Source organism: Gracilinanus agilis, chromosome 4 (genome assembly GCF_016433145.1).
Source record: "Gracilinanus agilis isolate LMUSP501 chromosome 4, AgileGrace, whole genome shotgun sequence".
NCBI classification, from domain to species: domain Eukaryota; kingdom Metazoa; phylum Chordata; class Mammalia; order Didelphimorphia; family Didelphidae; genus Gracilinanus; species Gracilinanus agilis.
Window position 1 is genome coordinate 294465139 of NC_058133.1, and position 18678 is coordinate 294483816.

Genomic DNA, 18678 nt, shown 5'->3' on the forward strand with positions numbered 1-18678 from the left:
CCCCCCCACACACACACACACATCACACCAGAGAGCAGAGGGAGGAAGAGCTCACACTGGTCTGCTGGAAATGTCCTCTGGCATGGTGGAATGGTGGGAACAGAGCAACCCTCTAGCATGCTGGGGCACATATGCCACGTCTTCAACAAGACAGAATTATAGTATTATTAAAGAACTTACCTAGCTAATTCAACCCTATTTTGGAGCAACAGTCCCAGCAAGATATTTATTCAAAAGTTTTTAAGTCCTTTGTACACCAAGACCAACTCTTTTTTGTCATGAAGATTCAAATATACCATTAATTATATCACTTCTGAAACTAAGATACAATTATTGTGGCTTGTCTTCTCATATAATAATATTTACTATTTACTTACATTTCCAAGAAAGAATATAAGCTCTTTGGAGCCAAGCTCTTTTTATTTTTATTATATCCCTTGCATTTCACATAGTAAGTGCAAGGCCCAGAGTAGGCACTTAATAAAATGTTTGTTAATTGATTGTACTCTGGGACCAAGCAGAATTAAGTCTAATTCCTTTTCCATACACAAGCCTTTCAAATACTTGAAGATAGTTACTGTGACCCCTCTATTTTTCTTCTTTTTTTCTCTAGGCCAAACAGTGATAATTCTTTTCAACTCAATAATCAACAAGCAATTATGAAGCACTTATAATGTGCCTACTATTGTGCTATGAATGAAGGTTAGAAACATGAAAATCAAACAGTTCCTGCCCTCAAGGAGTTTACATTCTATGCAGGGAGGCAACATGTACATATGCAAGTAGATAAAAAAGAAATATAATGTAAAATTTAGGAACAACATTAATCTTTAGATTTCAGACAGAAAAAAAGTATTCAAATACCAATATTATGGCCATCCACATGTCGAAAAATCTATTCTCATTGTTCAAACGAAATTGTTAAATGAAATAAAAAATGGTTACTTACTTTTTGTTCTTGTATCTGAGCCTTTACCACCTTGAACTCAGCAGATGGGGATTTCTGATTGGCTACAAGATCTTCAGTATCAGCTAGCCAGCTGAGCAGAGATTCCAGAGCATCTTGGAACCTGCCACAGTGGAGCAAAGCCTCCTGCAGCTTAGCTGCTCGCTCAGCAACCTAAGGAGGGCAAGAGGTTCAACTGTTTATTTCTCTGTTTCAAGGAAATAATAGTGATTTTTTCCTCTACCACTTTTTTCCAATATTTTTCTCTTTTTCTCAAATTTTATTCATATTTGGAAAAGGAATATGTATCTATTTCAATATGAAAAATCATAAAATGATGGCTTTCAAGATTAATAAATGCAATCTTATGATTCAATATATTTTCAAACAAAAATAAAGATTTTTTAAAATGAGGTATTTAAGTTAAAAACTTAGGAATTCCAAATAAGTTTATAATTAGCAATGATTCATACATTCTAAAGGAACTGAAGACAATTGAATTTTGTTACATTCTTAAAAAAACATATCATTATCATAATATTAGTTTTTATTTCCTACACAATATCACAAAAGAAAACATAGATTTTTAAGTAAACAAAAAGTCTCCAATATATTACAAAGTAGCAGCATTATCTTACACTGAATAAAATAAGTCTTCAGATACATACTCAGTGGAGTCCCCAAGCAACTCAGTTACCACTAGTTACTTGCCCATTTCTTTTTGGAGGCATTGTATTTTTAAGAAAAAAATAACGCACTAACTTGTTTTTATATCTGAATTGGCCATTGAAAATATTCTTTAAGTTTCAATTCATATCTTAAATTTAAATATATTAAAATATATTATATTTATTATATATTATATATTATATAAATATTATATTATATTATATATTATTATATATATTATAATTATATAATATATTATATAAATATAATATATTTAAATATATTAAATATATTAAAAATATTCACATTTAAAAATAATAATAAATAATAAAAATAAAAACAATTATGTTTTAAACATAAATTTATTTAAATATATTTTGTGATTAAATTTATATTTTAAACCTAAATTTATAAAAAAAACATTTTAAGTTAAAATTTAAATATATTTAAAATCTGACAGTAGATTCTAAATTGCTGTTAAACATCTGGTCAGTGCATTTCAGACACAAATAATGGGGAGAAAATCATTAAAGTCTTTGATGACCACAAGTCCTGATGAGGATGAAAAATGGTGTGGTCTGTTAAAAGAAAATTCCATTTAAGAAAAATAATTTTGATATCTCTGTTTTTCTGTCTACCTGGTTCTTTTATAGAGTAATATCACTGACCATAAAGCTTTGTTATGGTTGCTACTTTCTTCATAGTTAAGAGAACAGAGTAAATTATCTTAGGAATTTCCAGAGAATAATTTTCAGGCTGGGGATTGGGAGTAACTACAGTGTGACAAAAACAAAAAGGCTTGAATTTAATTATTTCTGGGGAATAGAAATAAGTGAACAATTTGAGCATTTATGAGGACTTGGATTAACTAATCTTGAAGCTATTCCATATGTTAATAAATCAAGGAGCTATGATTTCAATGGTGGTGGAGGGGGAACTCCTGCCTATGTAGAGCTTAACTCTCTCAAATTTATAGTCTAGAACAGTGATGGGCAAACTATGGCCCATGGACCAGATGCAGCCACCTGAAATGTTCTATCTGGCCACATGACATTATTCCTAACCTGATGAATACAATGAGTAGGATACAATACAATGATACTTCAAAAGAGTTGCCTTAGAAACAGACTGACAGATGAAAATTTCTTCCTTTGGCCTCTTCTTTAAAAAGTTTGCCCATCACTGGTCTAGAGAGTTGTCTGAAGCCAAAAAGAGGTTAAAAGACTTATCTAAAGGCACAAGTCATTTCATGTCAGAGGCCAAATTTGGACCCACATTTTCCTGTTTCCAAATATAGCACTCTATGCAATAATGAACACTTGCCCCTCTGTTTTCTCATAGTCATGATCATGTATGAAGACTTTTCAAAAACTCCTATAAAAAGGAAAATTGTCTTGTTATTAAGAACTAAACAAAGAATAAAACTACCTTCTTATTAAGGGTCTTCCACCGTGCATTAACATCTTCGAGATCATGTTCCAAGTTCTCAGTATTGGCACTTTTTGCAGCACTCTGAATAAGGCCTTGACCCAACCAATTGACTTCTTGTTGTTTAGCCTGTAAAGATTCAATCTCCTCTTTCTGGAAAGCCTGGGGGTACAATATTAATAGTAGTGTAAACCAAGATATATTACAATGTACGTAAATTTATTTTCCTCCTTTCTTAAAAAACACCACAATTACAAAACTAACTCTCAAAAGATCCCATCAATGTAGGGGCATTCTTTCAACAGATACCAATAACAACCCATCAAATAAAACCAATTAAATGCCATGAAAGTGAATTAAATATAAGAATATATATTATCATAGCTTGGGAATATAGATATACTGTTCACTATAAAGAAAAACAAAAATGTATTATTCCTTTGACTACATCATTAACCTTACTTTGCAAGTTTTCTAGAGAGTAAAGAGTCAGAGGGACTTCATGATCCATCATCTGTATGACTTTGGAAAAATCTCTAGGTCTATATGTTATGAATTGAATTAAATGACTGAAAACAGAATGGTGACTGGTTCAAAGCGGGAGAAAAATGATTAGAACTTGAATGCTAAAAAGGAGTACCAAAATGATAAAAATCTGAGTACTGGGACAATGATGTAGCTCAGTGGATAGTTGGCCAGGCCTGGACATAGGAGGTCCTGGGTTCAAAGCTGATTTCAGACACTTCTTAACTGCTGTGTGACCTTAGGCAAGCCATGTAACCCCAATTGCTTATCATTCTTCTGTCTTGGAACCAGTGCCTAGATTCTAAGATAGAAGGTAAGGGTTCAAAAAAATAAATAAATAAAACTGAGTACAAATAGAATTTAAGCCTGGCTAAATATAGCTTCTTAAACCATGGCCAAAAAATGTCTTTTTGATAGAAATTGAGGCTAATTTGAGGGGAAGGAGCCAGATAAGGTTCTGAGGTCAGACACCAGATTCAGCATATGGCTACCCCAACAGCCAAAGAGATTTTCAAAGTCCTTTCCTTTCCATTCACTAACTCTTTTGAGCTTCAAATTCAATCCTATAAGGTAGGTCAGATAGGTATTTCCCATTTTGCAGATGACAAAATTGAATCTCAGAAGTTTTAGTGACTTGAAATATCATCAAAGAACTAATAAATTCCACCATGCTGCCAAAACAAATAAATAAAGACAAAGAAAGGTAGCCAAAAGTTTGGAAGGATCCTAAACAAAGTACATTTGTGCCTCTAAGATACTGCTTTAGAAGTGAATTACAGTAGATGACAATAGGTACTCATTTCTCTATCTGAAATCAAGGTCTACACATCAGTGAAAAAGCAAATCATCCAAGTACATTAGCAACCTCTGTTTTTACCACCACTTTTCTTTATCAGCCTGATGTGCTCATTGATTCTGTAACTACAGAACTGTATATTTCTTCTTGTCTCTACTGGGGTATGGTGGGAAAAGTGCTGTTGGAAGGATAGGGAACAGCATAAAAGGGGGAAAGACAGATGAATATATATGGTATTCCAAAAGCTTAAAACTACATGAAGATACCCTGTATATGCTACCAATTATTTCTCAGCCTTTAACATAAAATAAAAATATTACATCCGACATGTTTATATTAATAATAAACAATAATATTTACATAGTGATTGATTTTTGGTAAAGCAAAGGGTTTTACAAATAGTATCTCATTTTATTCTCATAACAACCCTAGGAAGCAAGTGCTATTATTTTTCCTATATTATAGATGAGAAAGCTGAGGCAGACAGAGGTTATATAGAAATGTGCATGTCAATATGGACATAGATACAATTATATGGATATTAAAGGCACTTTTTAAATGCCTTTAAAATAACAAAATCAAATAGAAAACAAAAATTATTCATTGGCTTAGAAGATGACAAAAGAAAAATATTTACTTGAAGGAAAACATTTTGAACTAGAAATTAAGACAATTTTGGTGAGCCTAGAAATTTCAAAGAGAAATACATTTATATAATGGCAAATAATAGATAAAAATGTCAGACAATAGTCTTTTCCACAAATCAGACAAAGAAATGTCAGAGGAACTATAAGAGTAAATATTTATGTAGTAGTGAGGAATAACATGAAAAGTATGGAAAATAACTAAAAATGTAGAGGAGATAAAATGAATGGTGCAAATCATCAACTTAGGAGCTAGGGGCCAAATCTGGTTTACCCTCTCTAGGTTCCAAATTCAAATTGAAATCTCTTTGATAATTATTTATATTTCAATATAATTAAAATGAATATAAAAATCACTTGCTCTAAGTTAAAGAAAATCATGCAGGGGGCAGGGGCAGAGACTAAAGGAGTTAGCATTGAAAAGATAGTGTTATAAAAATCCTGGCATCTAGTTGGAGCAAGGAAGGAAAGGTAGCATTGAATATTATAATTCTATTTTTTGCCAAAATATTATTTAAATCACAATTTCTAGTAATAGATCTAGTCAAGTATAAGGGCTTCACAAAAATAACAAGGGATGAAAAGACTACTCAACTCTTGACCTCAAGAGCTCTCTGTATGGTCAGGTCAAAGTTCTTTTTTTCCCCCTTTAGGGAGCTCTCTAGAAGAAAAAAGCTCAGAACCTGGCTCTAAAGAAATAGACCTTATGTTTACATTTATCTGGGGAACTGAGCAACTTTTGGAGTCTATAGTCTCTTCCTGAAATTCTCCTTAAATGGCACCAGACATTAAAGGAGAAAAATACTCCAATGTCTAAGCAATGTTAAAAGCTTAATTACTACAAAAAAAAGTTGCAAACTCTTTGCAGAAAAATTCGCACAGCTCTTAAACTCCATTTTGCTAGCCAGCCATGCTGCCACCCCCACCTTTCCTCCTCCTCTCCTGCCCCACTAAGAAGAGCACCTGGCATTGCTTGAGGACCATCATTTCACACAGTACTAACAAGAACTCTCCTAATATTGTCCAGATTCCTTATCGTTCCAAGGTAACATGATACCAAAGATGACATGGTTTCTTTCTCCAATCCAACCCAAAAACTTCACAAAGAGAAGCTTAAAATAAATTAAAATGATCTCTGAGGCAAAGTTTACCAGAAGAGCTTAGTAAAAAATACCAAAATAGCTAAGCTCCCATCTGAGTAGGAGGACAAAAATTACAGACTCCACAAACAACCTCTACTTATTTCAAAACTGCACTCTTTACTTTCTAACTTCACTCACCACTCTCAAAAACTGAGGAGACACTGTTTGTAAAATACGAGCTTAAAAATACACTTTCCAATGCATAGTTTATGAGAAAAGAGTCAGTAACAGGCAACAGTTCTTTAATTTGTGTACTGTACCTTGTCTTCCACAACAATACAGAAATTTATGACTCAGATTGTTTAAGCTGAATAAATTCAGTATAACTGCCCTTGAATGGTAGTGCCTGTAGCCACAATTTGTGTAAAAGCTTCATGGGAACATAAATTCACAGTGGAAGCACTCAAAAAAAGGAAAGCAGGCACCATCTGGACAATCAATAACAGGGGCCCTAAACAGCTGGGAATAATCACCTCAGTCAAAAATTGCCCCTAATTAATTGGTTAAAATGACCATCTTACATGTTTCTATATCTTGTTAAAATACCACTCCCCAGTCCCAAACTTCCAACAAAAGGTTGGATCTGATGATTTTTTTATCAGAGATTCAGGTAATGTTGAAAGGGGTAAAACAACAAACTTTTTTGGTTTGGGGGGCAGTAATTTTGAGTTTCACATTTCAGTTAATTACCTCAACTGATGGAAAGCCATTGCATATTGACTGCAAAGTTTCTGTAGGTGTGCTTATTTTCCAAGAGACTGCTTTATTTCTTATTGAAGTAGATTCTGGAGAGGATTTTATATAGTCTGACTCCATATCCAGATGAGAAAGCTGCACCTCAAATTCTTCTAGAGGTGTTATATCAGGCTTTTCTAAATCATATAGTATCACATTTTCTAATAAATTTATGCTGCTATAATCCACATTATTTCTCACCACATCTGTGCAATAGTTATCTAAATCCTGAGAAACATCACTCACGAATTCCCTATCATGTTTTCTAATTTGTGGTCCCTCTGATTCACAAACCTCACACGTCTTCTCCCCTTCTCTATTGTCAGAAACATGGTTGCTCTCCTTATTCCTTGGCAGAAGCAGTGTGTCTTGTCTCATGATGCTGTCCTTCAGACCATTTTGTATGTGGCAATATTCACCTTGGATCTCCCTCTGGTCCCTTTCAGAGCTCTGTAGCTCACATAACTCTGTTGTTTCTAGTTGAGGAGCTGCACACAAAATCAATCTGTGGTTTTTGTCTATATGTTCACTACTAGAGGAAAGCAATGGGATTTTTTGTTCACTGGTAGAATGAACAGAAATAAAGGGTCTGTACTGTTCTGTTACATGGATCTCTTCAGCTGAGGACAAGCTTCTAATTCGAGTTTGGGTCCCCATCAAAATGTCCTGTTTCTCTTCCCTCTCTCCAGGAGGGCTGCATAAACCAGAGTCATCTTCTTCAGAGGTTAGAGAATTAGTGCCCCATCTGGACTTGCTTGCTTTACTAATACCTGACAAGTCAGCAGAATCGACAAATGAGTTTTCACTTTTGTTTGCAAAATCTGTAAAATTGGGGGGGACAAACATTCTCCAGGAGCGCCTATTCTCTTTCTTTTCTGTGTGAGATTTTGCCTTGGATACTGCTGTGGTCCGGATAATATCACTGTTTAGTTTGAGGGCATCGAAGATCATTTTTTCATCTAACTTGTTAGCTTCCCGACCTCTAAGCTCAAATGCACTGGAAGAAGTTGGGGCACCATTAGAGCACAAAGAACCAACATCCAGTGTTCTGTGACTGTAGGGCAAGGTCCGGTCTGTAAAATGCCTGGAAGACAGGCTACCTTTAGACCCAGAATCGATCTGTTCATTCAGCCTGACAGTATCATAGATTGACCTCTGTGGGACATAACAGTCCTCAATATTTAGATCCTCCTCCTCTTCACCCTTCCCAACACAAGGTGGATTCTGACGTAAACAGTCTGGTCTGCTGAGTGGCTTCCCCATTTTGTAGGTATTTAAAACAGAACTTGGCTTTTAATCCAGAAAGTGAGAAGTAAGGTAAAGCATATGTGTTTTTAAAATTGCACTTCTCAATTGAACTACAAGACTGTCTTTACCAAAAGGACACCCATGTATGCACATTATACATGTCATAATTTATGAGGTGTTTGAGGTCATCAGCAGTGCATCAGTGTAAATGCAACTATTACCTGCTTATTTTTTTTTTCTTTACAGTTATTTTAAGATATAAAGTGCATCAAAAACAGAAAATCCCACCCCCAAATCACAGTCTCTCACACACACATACACACAAATACACACAAGCACACACACACTCACTCACTGACATAAACAGTGGCTCAAATACTCAGAACATTCCACAGCCAGTCCATTTCTGTTTTAGGTCAAAATTTGCATCAGAGATCTGTCTTAACCCTCCAAATGAATAAACATCATAGCAGGCTGTGGATTAGCTCCTGTAGAGGTCTGATTAACTGTAATCCATTTAAATGGCTTGAAAACTTCCATCTCCTTTATAAATAAGACATGGCTCGGACACTTAAAAAGAAAAACACAGTAGCTGTGTACAGTTCAGATCAAGGCACAGAACAAATCTTCAAGGAAAAATAAGTTAAATCTAATGTTGTAAGAAAAATAAAAAATGTCTTCTATGGTTTTTTGGCAGTAGCTATAAATAACCTCAATTCAAAGGGCAGTTTTTCTTCTTTCCCATAGTCAGCTTCTTTGTGGCGTATTCGGAACTTCCAAAGAAAAATGCAGCTTTTCTGGGCAGCCAGGGTAGTACAATCAAGCAGCGCTTTAAAGCAAAAAAAGACTGTTGTGCAACAAGATGATAATCATTCCTTTAAAAGGGGAGTCTTGGAAAAGATCCTTATTCGAAGTATTCTCCTTAAGAAGGCTTTTTCTACCTAAGGCAACTGCCGAGCTGAAAAACAAGTGGTTTTTTTCCCCCTCTAAGGCACAGCATAATTCTCATCCAGGTTAGATGCTAAACTTCACAAACTGCTCTTGGTTTCACCGTCGTCTTAAACAGCAGCTCTGGGGGGGAAAAAAAGGAACCCAAGCAGGGAACACTGGCAGCAAGTAGCATCCAGCCGGTAGATGAGCCCTTCAGCTCTCTTCTGGCTTCTTACAGCAAGCAATATGAACCCGGCAGGCAGCCTCCCAACAGCGAGCTTAAAGAAACGCCCTTTTTTATTCTTTAGGCAACATCTGCTACTATCCCATTTGTGCTGAGTATTATTCTTCCTTCATAGGTGCCTGACCTCTTAGCTCTCTCAATCACTTATGTTTGCTGGCTTCCTAGGACTTAACTTTTTAGTCATCTTTTCACGTTTATCATTGGCCTTTCAGAGTAAGTTAAAACTATATTGGGGGAGGTACTTAAAGGCTCAAGCCACAGAAGAGCAACAAAGTAAGTGGTGGTGACATCATGCCAGTCACTGAATTCTATCATACCAATCAGAGAATTCTTTTATTTAGGGCAGACAGGCAGTGTTTGGGAGACCACTGAAACATTGTTTATTAGTTAAAAACGTGAAAAGATCAACTGTGCAGCTAAAGCAGGCAGCCTAACATGAGAAACTCCACCTAATTTTCATAACATTTGAGATTGTCTAAAGACTACGGTAAAGTATATATAAAAAACAATCCAAAATTACAAAGGGCCCTAAACCTTTCATGGAATGCAAACTCATCATATTAAGAATCTCTATGATTCAAGCAGGGCTTTGCAATGAAATGTCTGAAGCGTTTTGGAAATGTTGGGTACTTTTAAAGACCTTTTTGAAAAGCTAGCACATGAAGACAAAAATCTGTTAGCCACACAAACTGCTTCATCAACACAGACTTACATGTCATTTTTTCCTATGATTCTATGCTTTTCAGTAGGTCAGGAGAAGTGCTGATCAAAGACCAAGGACACTAATGATGTTAGATATGGAAAAACTGAGAACACTAAAGGAATTTTATTAGCAAAAACCAAAAAACATTTTTTATCAAAATGGGAAACATATAGGAAGCAAAACTGGCTACATGGGAGAAATTTAAATTTCTATTTATGAGAAATTCCCTAGAAATTCACAAAGTAAATTGGATTCTAAATAATTGTACTTTTTTTATTTGAAAAACATACATTGCCACAAAAGCAATCAATCTCAGGTATATAAATGTATTTATAGATATCAGAATTTCATTAAAAATCACATGCACATATAAAAGGTCATAGCTAAAGTTGCAAAGGGATTTTTTTAGCATTTTATAGAAGACAATTAAGGTGGGGGAAGAATTTGAAACTTTGCTTGTCTAGTTAGGAAAGGATATTTCCAACTTATTCTACTAATGTTTGTGTAGAATCATAGACTGAAAGGGGCAAAAGGGGCCTTAGAAGTCATCAAATTCAATACCTTCATTTTACAGATGAGAAAATGATGACAGAGAAAAGTAAAGTTATTTGCCTAATGTTACGGCAACAGTAAGGGGCAGAGAGATAGGATTCAAATCCTGGTCCTAAGATTCCAAATCCAGCATTATGTTACTAGATTACATTTAGTTCCATTCCTGGGGATGTTTTTCACACAAAATCTAACAATTTTTACATGAAACAATTTATTGTTATCTTTGAGTTAAAAGATTCACATTTAGACAGCTCAATGACAGAGGAAAGAGAGGAAGAAAGAAGAGAGGAAGATCAATAACACAACTATTTAAATACAAATTTTCTTTCTTTTAAGAACACTCTTTCGCCTATGAGCCAATACACAGAAGTTAAGGGTTTTAAAAAAAAAACACTGATTAAACATTTTGTGTGTGCAAAGTACTCTACTAGGAACTGGAGAGACTATAGATATATAGATATAGATACAGATATATAAAACCCTTACCTTCTCTCTCAGAATTGATACTAAGCATCAGATTCCAAGGCAGAAGAATAACTAGGGTTAGGCATTTGGGTTTAAGTGACTTGCCCAGGTCACACAGCTAAGAAATTTATGAGACCAAATTTGAACCAAGGACCACCCATCTCTAAGCCTGATTCTCTAACCACTGATTTACCTAGCTGCCCTACTGAGATTACTTTAAAAAAAAAAAAAAAAGGGATTCATGTCCATGTTAGTAGCTAATAAAAACAAGCATGTATTTCGCATTTTAAGATTCACAAAGCATTTTACATGTTATCTTATTTGGTCTTCACAACAATGTTTTGAAGTCATTATCTCCATTTTACAGATGAAGAAACTGAGGCTGAGGGTGTGACTGGTTTATCGGAACACGGTTACCATTTGAGCCAAATTTCAGACTTGAGTCTTCCAGACTAAGATGGGTGATCCTATCCCTATGCCACAAAGCTGCCTTAAGGAGTTTATATTCTATGAAGGGAGAGGTTATCATATCCACACAAGTGGAAAGGTGGAATTTAGACAAAGCTCCCCAGAAAAAATGTTCATTGTCATAAACTGAATTTTATTCTATTTAATTTTCCTATCCTTCACTGCTAAACTATATGGCAAAAATAAATAAATTAAATAAATAAAAAAATAAAATATATGGCACCTACCAAAGTGACTATCATAACTACAGAATGGAACCAAAGGAAAAATGTGATTGCATGTGTTAAATATTTAGTGCATGCAAATGTCTATAATTTCCTTAAATTATCATTAGTCAAAACCTATGTTTACTAGAATTATACTAAAACTGATGCTCCCAATTTGGTTATAGCTCTGACATTATCTGTAACTATACTTTACCTTAATTTATCTGAAGATGTCACATTAATATGTATAATAATATTTAAGTTCTCCTTTAATCTTACAAATGTTTTCCTATATTATGGACTGTAAAAATACTTAGAAATATAAAGCCTTTAGATTTGACAAATCAGACCCAGTCATTACATACTAAACTGTGTCAAACAAATAGTAATCTTAAGATCTGGGATATCAAATGATACAAACAAATCAGTGAGCATGAATGAGGCATTCTTTTGCAAATCAGTAAACACTATTTCTTCATATATACAAGGAATAAAAAAATTTAGATGTTGTCAAAATCCTTATTGTATTAACTAATTGGTATTCATTTTTCTAAGAGTATGCCAATTGGCTGATGGTGATTTCTGAGGCCAGTTTATTTTAGAAAGATGAAAACAACACTGAACAAGAACCAAAAATTGGTTAATTGTTGTTTCCAATAAGATAGTTTTTAAAACATACTTTCATTTTCTTTATAACTTTATTAATTTTTTAAAATAAATAAAATTGTTGGATAGCAAAATAATTACAAAACTGCCTCATAAATGTCAAGAATACACTGTTGTCCAAAGAAGATGGGACACTTTATCTATAACCATCTCAGAAGGACAAACATCTATGTGGTGAATTGTAATTCTGTTCAAGCTCAATGACAGAAAGCTCTGCCTGGCACAGTTTCTTACGAAATCCAGATATGAAGCTTATTTCTTTAAGTATGTGTTTTGCAATGTGAGTAAAAAGATAAATCTTTAACAGTAGCCATTTCCATTGTCCTTCAAGAAACAAAGGGACCATTAGCTGATAAAAACTGATAATTTCTTATATTTTTTATCTAAAAACTGGAAAGTTTCTTTAAAGAAATGACTAAACAGTTTTTACCAGACCTCAACTGTCATTATCAAAGGAATCCTTTGTTTCTCAGTGAAAAAGGCTTTACTTTCTATAGCCTAATACTGATGAAAAAGCTAATTCCATGGACTCTAAAAGCCTTTCTAATAAATCTATCATCTTTTTCAGTAGTCCAGTTGTTTTGGGGGATTATAGCTGACTTTTCATTATCCCATCTGGGGTTTTCTTGGCAAAGATAATGAAGTGGTTTACCATTTCTTTTTCCAACTCATTTTACAGATGAGGAATGTGAGGTAAACAGGCTCATTTGACTTGTCCAAGGTAACACAGCTATTAAGTATTTGAGGCCAAATTTAAACTCAGAAAGAGGAGTCTTTCTTGATGCCAAACCAGGCACTCTACCCACTCAGTCACCTATTTGCCTTCTCTCCCCCTGAAACTATTCAAAGGTGTCTTTTGTTAGAGGATCTTAGGTTATATCTCACCAAGTATGGGTTATCTTGTTATATTCCTAGGTTATGATAACCATGTGCTACAGTCCTGATACCATCAAGTTACTTGATATAATGTCTATAAAATGTCAAATGTAAAATAATTTAAGTAAGAAAGTAAATATGATGTTGACATTTGGTTATGACCCCAAGCTTCCTTAATATGAAATATATAAAAGTTGCTCATTTTTAATAAAAGTAATTAAGGTCATTAAAGTCCATTTATACTGAGCCCCCTTACTACGAGTCTACTTTAGGAAATATTTCTGTCAATACTCATCATGTTGAAAGAATGTTAAGATCTCATTCTTATAACAAAGAGAGTCAAAGAAGCCTGAAGAGAAAACACTGAACTGTTTACTTCTATTATCTAGGGCATGTTTTCCTTGAATAACATGAAAATCAATTAGCCTAATTTTGACTTACTATAGCTATTGATGTTATATATGTTGCCATTGAAGAAACTTAGATAAGAGCTAAGTATTATCATCAGTCTTGAATGGAGTTTCTAAGCAAGGAATTATTTTATATACTTTCGGAATCTTCCCACATATCCTGTCTAGAGAATCCTTTTCACTCAAAAAAAAAGGTACACTAAGACATACTATGTAACCCCTATTTTCATTCATATAAATCAAAGATACAAGAAATACAGCAGAAACAATGACTGATGGCCTCTGGGACAGGATTTTTGCATAGGACTAAAAAGAGTAGAGTCATGGTGACCAAATTAGGTGTTAAAACTAAATGCTTCCTTAAAGTGTGATCTAGAGCACTGATAGAAGAAAACTACTTGTGGGCAAAAACTGTTTCATCTTCCTCTTTGTATACCCACACTTAACACTGTACTTGGCTCATATTTGGTGCATAATAGGTGCTTGTCAATTGATTTTTTTGCCTGTAGGTAAATTTGGTAAATAGTCTGCTAATTCTACGTTATAGAAATTGTGTGATCCAATTTTTACATTTTATAAAGTCAAGGAATGCTCATAGAAATTCATTGTCTTTTCCAAGTTCTTGTAGCTCCCATCCCAATGCTCCTGATACACTTACTACTTTCTTTAATGTAGTGTTATGTAAAGGACACAAGACTGTACTCAAGTTGTTCAAAAAATAAATTTCCAATGTCAATTCCCCATGCATTACTTACAGTAGAGTAATGCAGTGACTACAGTATAATAAAGTTTGGTATTTTGTGCGGCTTATGTTTAGCAACACTGAAATGGATAAACTGTAATCAGTTATGATTTGGAATGTCTGGAATTCAAAAGAGATACTCTCCTAAACATGTGGGTCCCAGGTGAAATATACCTGAGGAAATTTTTTTAACATATAAACTGCTTTGACTACAGAAATTCATCACCTACTTGCTGAATTTTATACAGACACTAAAGAGACTAAAAATGAGAAGTTGAAAGCAACATTCTACCCTCATTTTCACTCTAGACACTAATTAAATACTGTCCCCAAAATAGCAAATGAAAGCTACGAATATTGATTTTTAAAATATATTCCTTGGTAACTCATTCTTTTAAATTTTTCTTTTTACTGGGACCATAAACTCAAAAACTCAAAGACATCTAAAATTACAAATGACTTAAGGTCATATAATCTAGACCATGTCTGACAAAAGATCACATTTGTCTTTGCCTTAAAATTTCTACAGTGAAAATTCACTATTGTTTTAGGACACTACAAGTTAATTTTGGATAAGTCTAATCCTTATGGCCAGCTAGGTGGCATAGTGGATAGAGCGGCAAGCCTGAATTCAGGAAGACTCATCGTCCTCATTTAAAATATGACACTAGCAGCTGTAGGATCTTGGACAACTTAATTCTGTTTGCCTCAGTTCCTCATCAGTAAAATTGAGTTGGAGAAGGAAGTGGAAAACCACACAAATATCTATATGTCAAGAAAACCCCAAATGGGACAGCAGAGGTGGCAGTGGCAGGGCTGTGGAACCCACAGACTGACCCCTTGACTGATTTGGAGAATACTGAAGAAAACAGGCCAAGATGGCAAAGTAAGAAACATTCAAAGTCCACCAACTACCCTCCAAATGACAACAGAAAAACAAAAATGCCTCAAAAGAAGTACTAGGGCTGCTGAACCAACAGAAGAAGGGGTGAAGCTACAGTACTCTGGCCCAGATCAATATAAAGAGACACAAAAAGGACTCATCTCAATGGAGTATGAAGACAGAGATCTGAACAAACCTCAGCAGAACTGAGAAGCAATACTGTGCAAGCAACAGCAAAAAGCACACAGCAGGCTTAGTCCAGTCTTAGCTGGGTAAGAGTAGAAACCAACAAAACACAGAACAAACAACAGTGGGAGGAAAGTGGCCATGAACAATCCATCCAGAACAAAAGTCAGGTACAATCCATCACAGGCAGCAGGGGAAGGAACTCAAACCAACAAGATCCAATCTTGCCAAGAGAGGGAAGAACTCAATTTGACCAAGCTGAACTGAACAGCTACAAACCACCACACAGCAAGCCAATCAGGCCACCTCTTCGAAGAGCTCAATCTGAGACCAAAACAGGTGAGCCTATCCCAGGTACTGTACAAGCATGGGATTGTACTCCCTTCACCCCAGGAATGGAGCTAAACTCTAACATATAGACAAAAACAAAGGGGGAAATAACCTCAAAATGAACAAAAGGAAGAGCAAAAACCCAATGCTAGAAAAATATTCAGCAACGAAGATGACCAAAATGCAAGCTCAGAAGAGGACAGCAACAGAAAAATGAAAAAGTGTGATGCCTCAAAGGAAGATATGAAAGGATGTCAAACCCAAAATGAACACCTGGAAGAGCTCCAAAAAAGGATTAGAAAACAAACAACAACAACAAAATCAAGAGACTTAAATGAAAATTAGAAAATAAAATGATAGAAAAAAATCAAAAGTTGAAACAAAAACTTCCTGAAGAAAATTGTTCCCTAACAAAGGAAATATAATACCCCAAACAGGAAAATAAATCTTTGAGGAAGGAAATATAAAGACTCAAAGATGAAAATGGCTAACTTGGAAAAATGGAAGCTAAAGACTTAATAAAACAGTAGGAAATAATAAAACAAATTCAAAAGAATGAGAAAATAAAAGAAAATTTAAAATCTCTCACTGGCAAAATTGACCTTGAAAATAGACCCAGAAGAAATCATCAAAGCATCACTGAATTGCCTTAAAGTCATGATCATCTTGCAAGAAATTATCAGGGAAAACTGGCCTATTGTCCTTGAGTAAGCCAATCACCTCCTGAAAGAAATTCTGAATTTAGAAATTCTAGGACAATTTATAGCCAAATTTCAGAATTCTCAAGCCAAGAAGAAAAGATTACAAGAAGGCAGAAAAAATTCAGATATTGTAGAACCACAATAAGGATTACACAGGCCCTAGCAGTTTTTATATTAAAAGATCACTAGGCATGTAATATATTTCCCAAAGCAAACAATCCAGGCCTTCAACCAAAAATCACCTATCCAGAAAAAGTGAGCATAATATTCTAGGGAATGAAATGGATATTTACTAAAATAGAGGAATCCCAGGCATTCCTGATAAAATGGCCAGAGCTAAACAGAAAATTCCATTATAAAATTTGATACTCAAAGTAAACAGAAAAAACTCAAGGGAATCAGTGGGGTTAAACTGATTACATTCCTTGCATGGGAAAATGATAATTATAATACTTAAGATAGCTATGCTACAGGAGATGTTTAAGATTCTTATAAGTAATGAAGGTAAACAATGGGGTTATACTGATCATATTACTCTTAAGAAGGTGATAACTAAGATGCTAAAGATATCTATAATACCTGAAGTATCCAAGATACCTAAAGCACTTAGGGTACTTAAGAGTACTGAAGATACTTAAGAACTTATCATAATTAGAGCAATAAATAAGAGCTTATACAGAAAGAGAGCAAGGAGCAGCTTGAATATGATGGAATGACATTCAAAAAAATCAAGGGATAAGAAAAGAGGAATAAAGAGAAAAGGAGAGGAAGTTGACTTTAAATTATTTTACACAAGGAGGCACATAAGAGTGCGGGAAAATATGGGGAGGATATGACAGGCAAAATTTGAATTTTACTCTCATCAGAATCAGGACTAAGTGGGAATAACATCCATGCTCAGTCAGGTATAGAAAGCTATATTACCTAATAGAGAAGTAAGAAAGAAAGGAGGAACCAAAATAATTTGTGAATAGGGAGAGGCCAAAAGGAAGAAAAAAGGATAGACAGGGAGGAAATAAGATGAAGGGAAACATACAATTAGTAATTATGACTTTCAATATAAATGGAATGAACTCACCAATAAAATGTAAGAGGACAGTAGAGTGGATTAAAAGCCAGAATCCCACAATATGTTGTCTCCAAGAAATTCATTTAAAGCAAGAAGTAAAGGTAAAGAGTTGGAGAAAAATCTATTATGCTTCAGCTAAAGTTAAAAAAGCAAGGGAAGCAATTATAATCTCTGACAAAGCAAAAGTGCTAATTGACCTAATTAAAACAGATAAAGAAGGAAATTACATATTGATAAAAAAACATAGAAGATGAATATCAATTTTAAACATATACGAATGAAATGGAATGGCATTCAAATAACTAAAGGAGAAACCACAAGTTACAACAGGAAGTGGATAATAAAATCAAATTAGGTGAGGTCATTAATTAACTTTTCCCCCTCAAAATTAGATACATTAAAAAAACAGGAAAGTAATGAAGGAGGTGAATAGAATTTTAAATAAATTAGATTTGACAGATCTCTGGAGAAAACTGAATGCGAGTAGAAAACATATCTTTTTCTTAAGCAGTACATGGCACTTTCACAAAAATTGGTCATAAAATAGTACATAAAAGCCTCACAACCAATGCAGGAAAGCAAAAACATTGAATGCATCCTTTTCAGGCTATAATGCTATAAAAATTACACTGAAAAAGGATAGAACAAAAAAAAGAAAGAAAGAAAAGAAAACCCCAAATGGGAAGAGTAGGACACAATTGAAAATGACTGAACAATAATCCTTCCCTTAAAGTAAACTTTGATCTCTCTTCAGTTTCTACCAATCGCTGCACTGGGCTAAGCAGAACAATTCTACACTTTCTTTGATAATTATTATGGGGAAAACCAGGCCATCAAAACATTTGAGAACAGATATTATATCCCTTCTAATTTTTTTCTCTCTTTTGTTATTCAACTCCAGCTCCTTCAACAAATCCTCATGTGGTCTAATCTCAAAGTCCTTTTAATATCATTATCACCTTTTTATATGTGCACTAATTTATCAATACTCTTCCTAAAATGGGATGCCCATTACTGAAAATATCTCAAATAACTTCTGACCAAGGCCTGAAAACAAATTTCAACCAATGCTTTGCTAAAATCTAGTTAAATTCTAGTAATTATCTAAAAGAAA

At 34.3% G+C, this 18678-nt stretch overlaps 1 protein-coding gene across 1 annotated transcript in view; it reads right to left on the reverse strand.

Moving 5' to 3' along the window:
• DST (dystonin) overlaps positions 1-18678 on the reverse strand; it is a 220727-nt gene that overhangs the window by 94915 nt on the left and 107134 nt on the right. Inside the window, exons 43-44 of the mRNA XM_044675918.1 lie at positions 3044-3205; positions 950-1120 (exon numbers count right to left, since the gene is read on the reverse strand). Of these exons, the coding sequence (XP_044531853.1) occupies positions 950-1120; positions 3044-3205 (333 nt within the window). The remainder of the gene's footprint in view (positions 1-949; positions 1121-3043; positions 3206-18678) is intronic.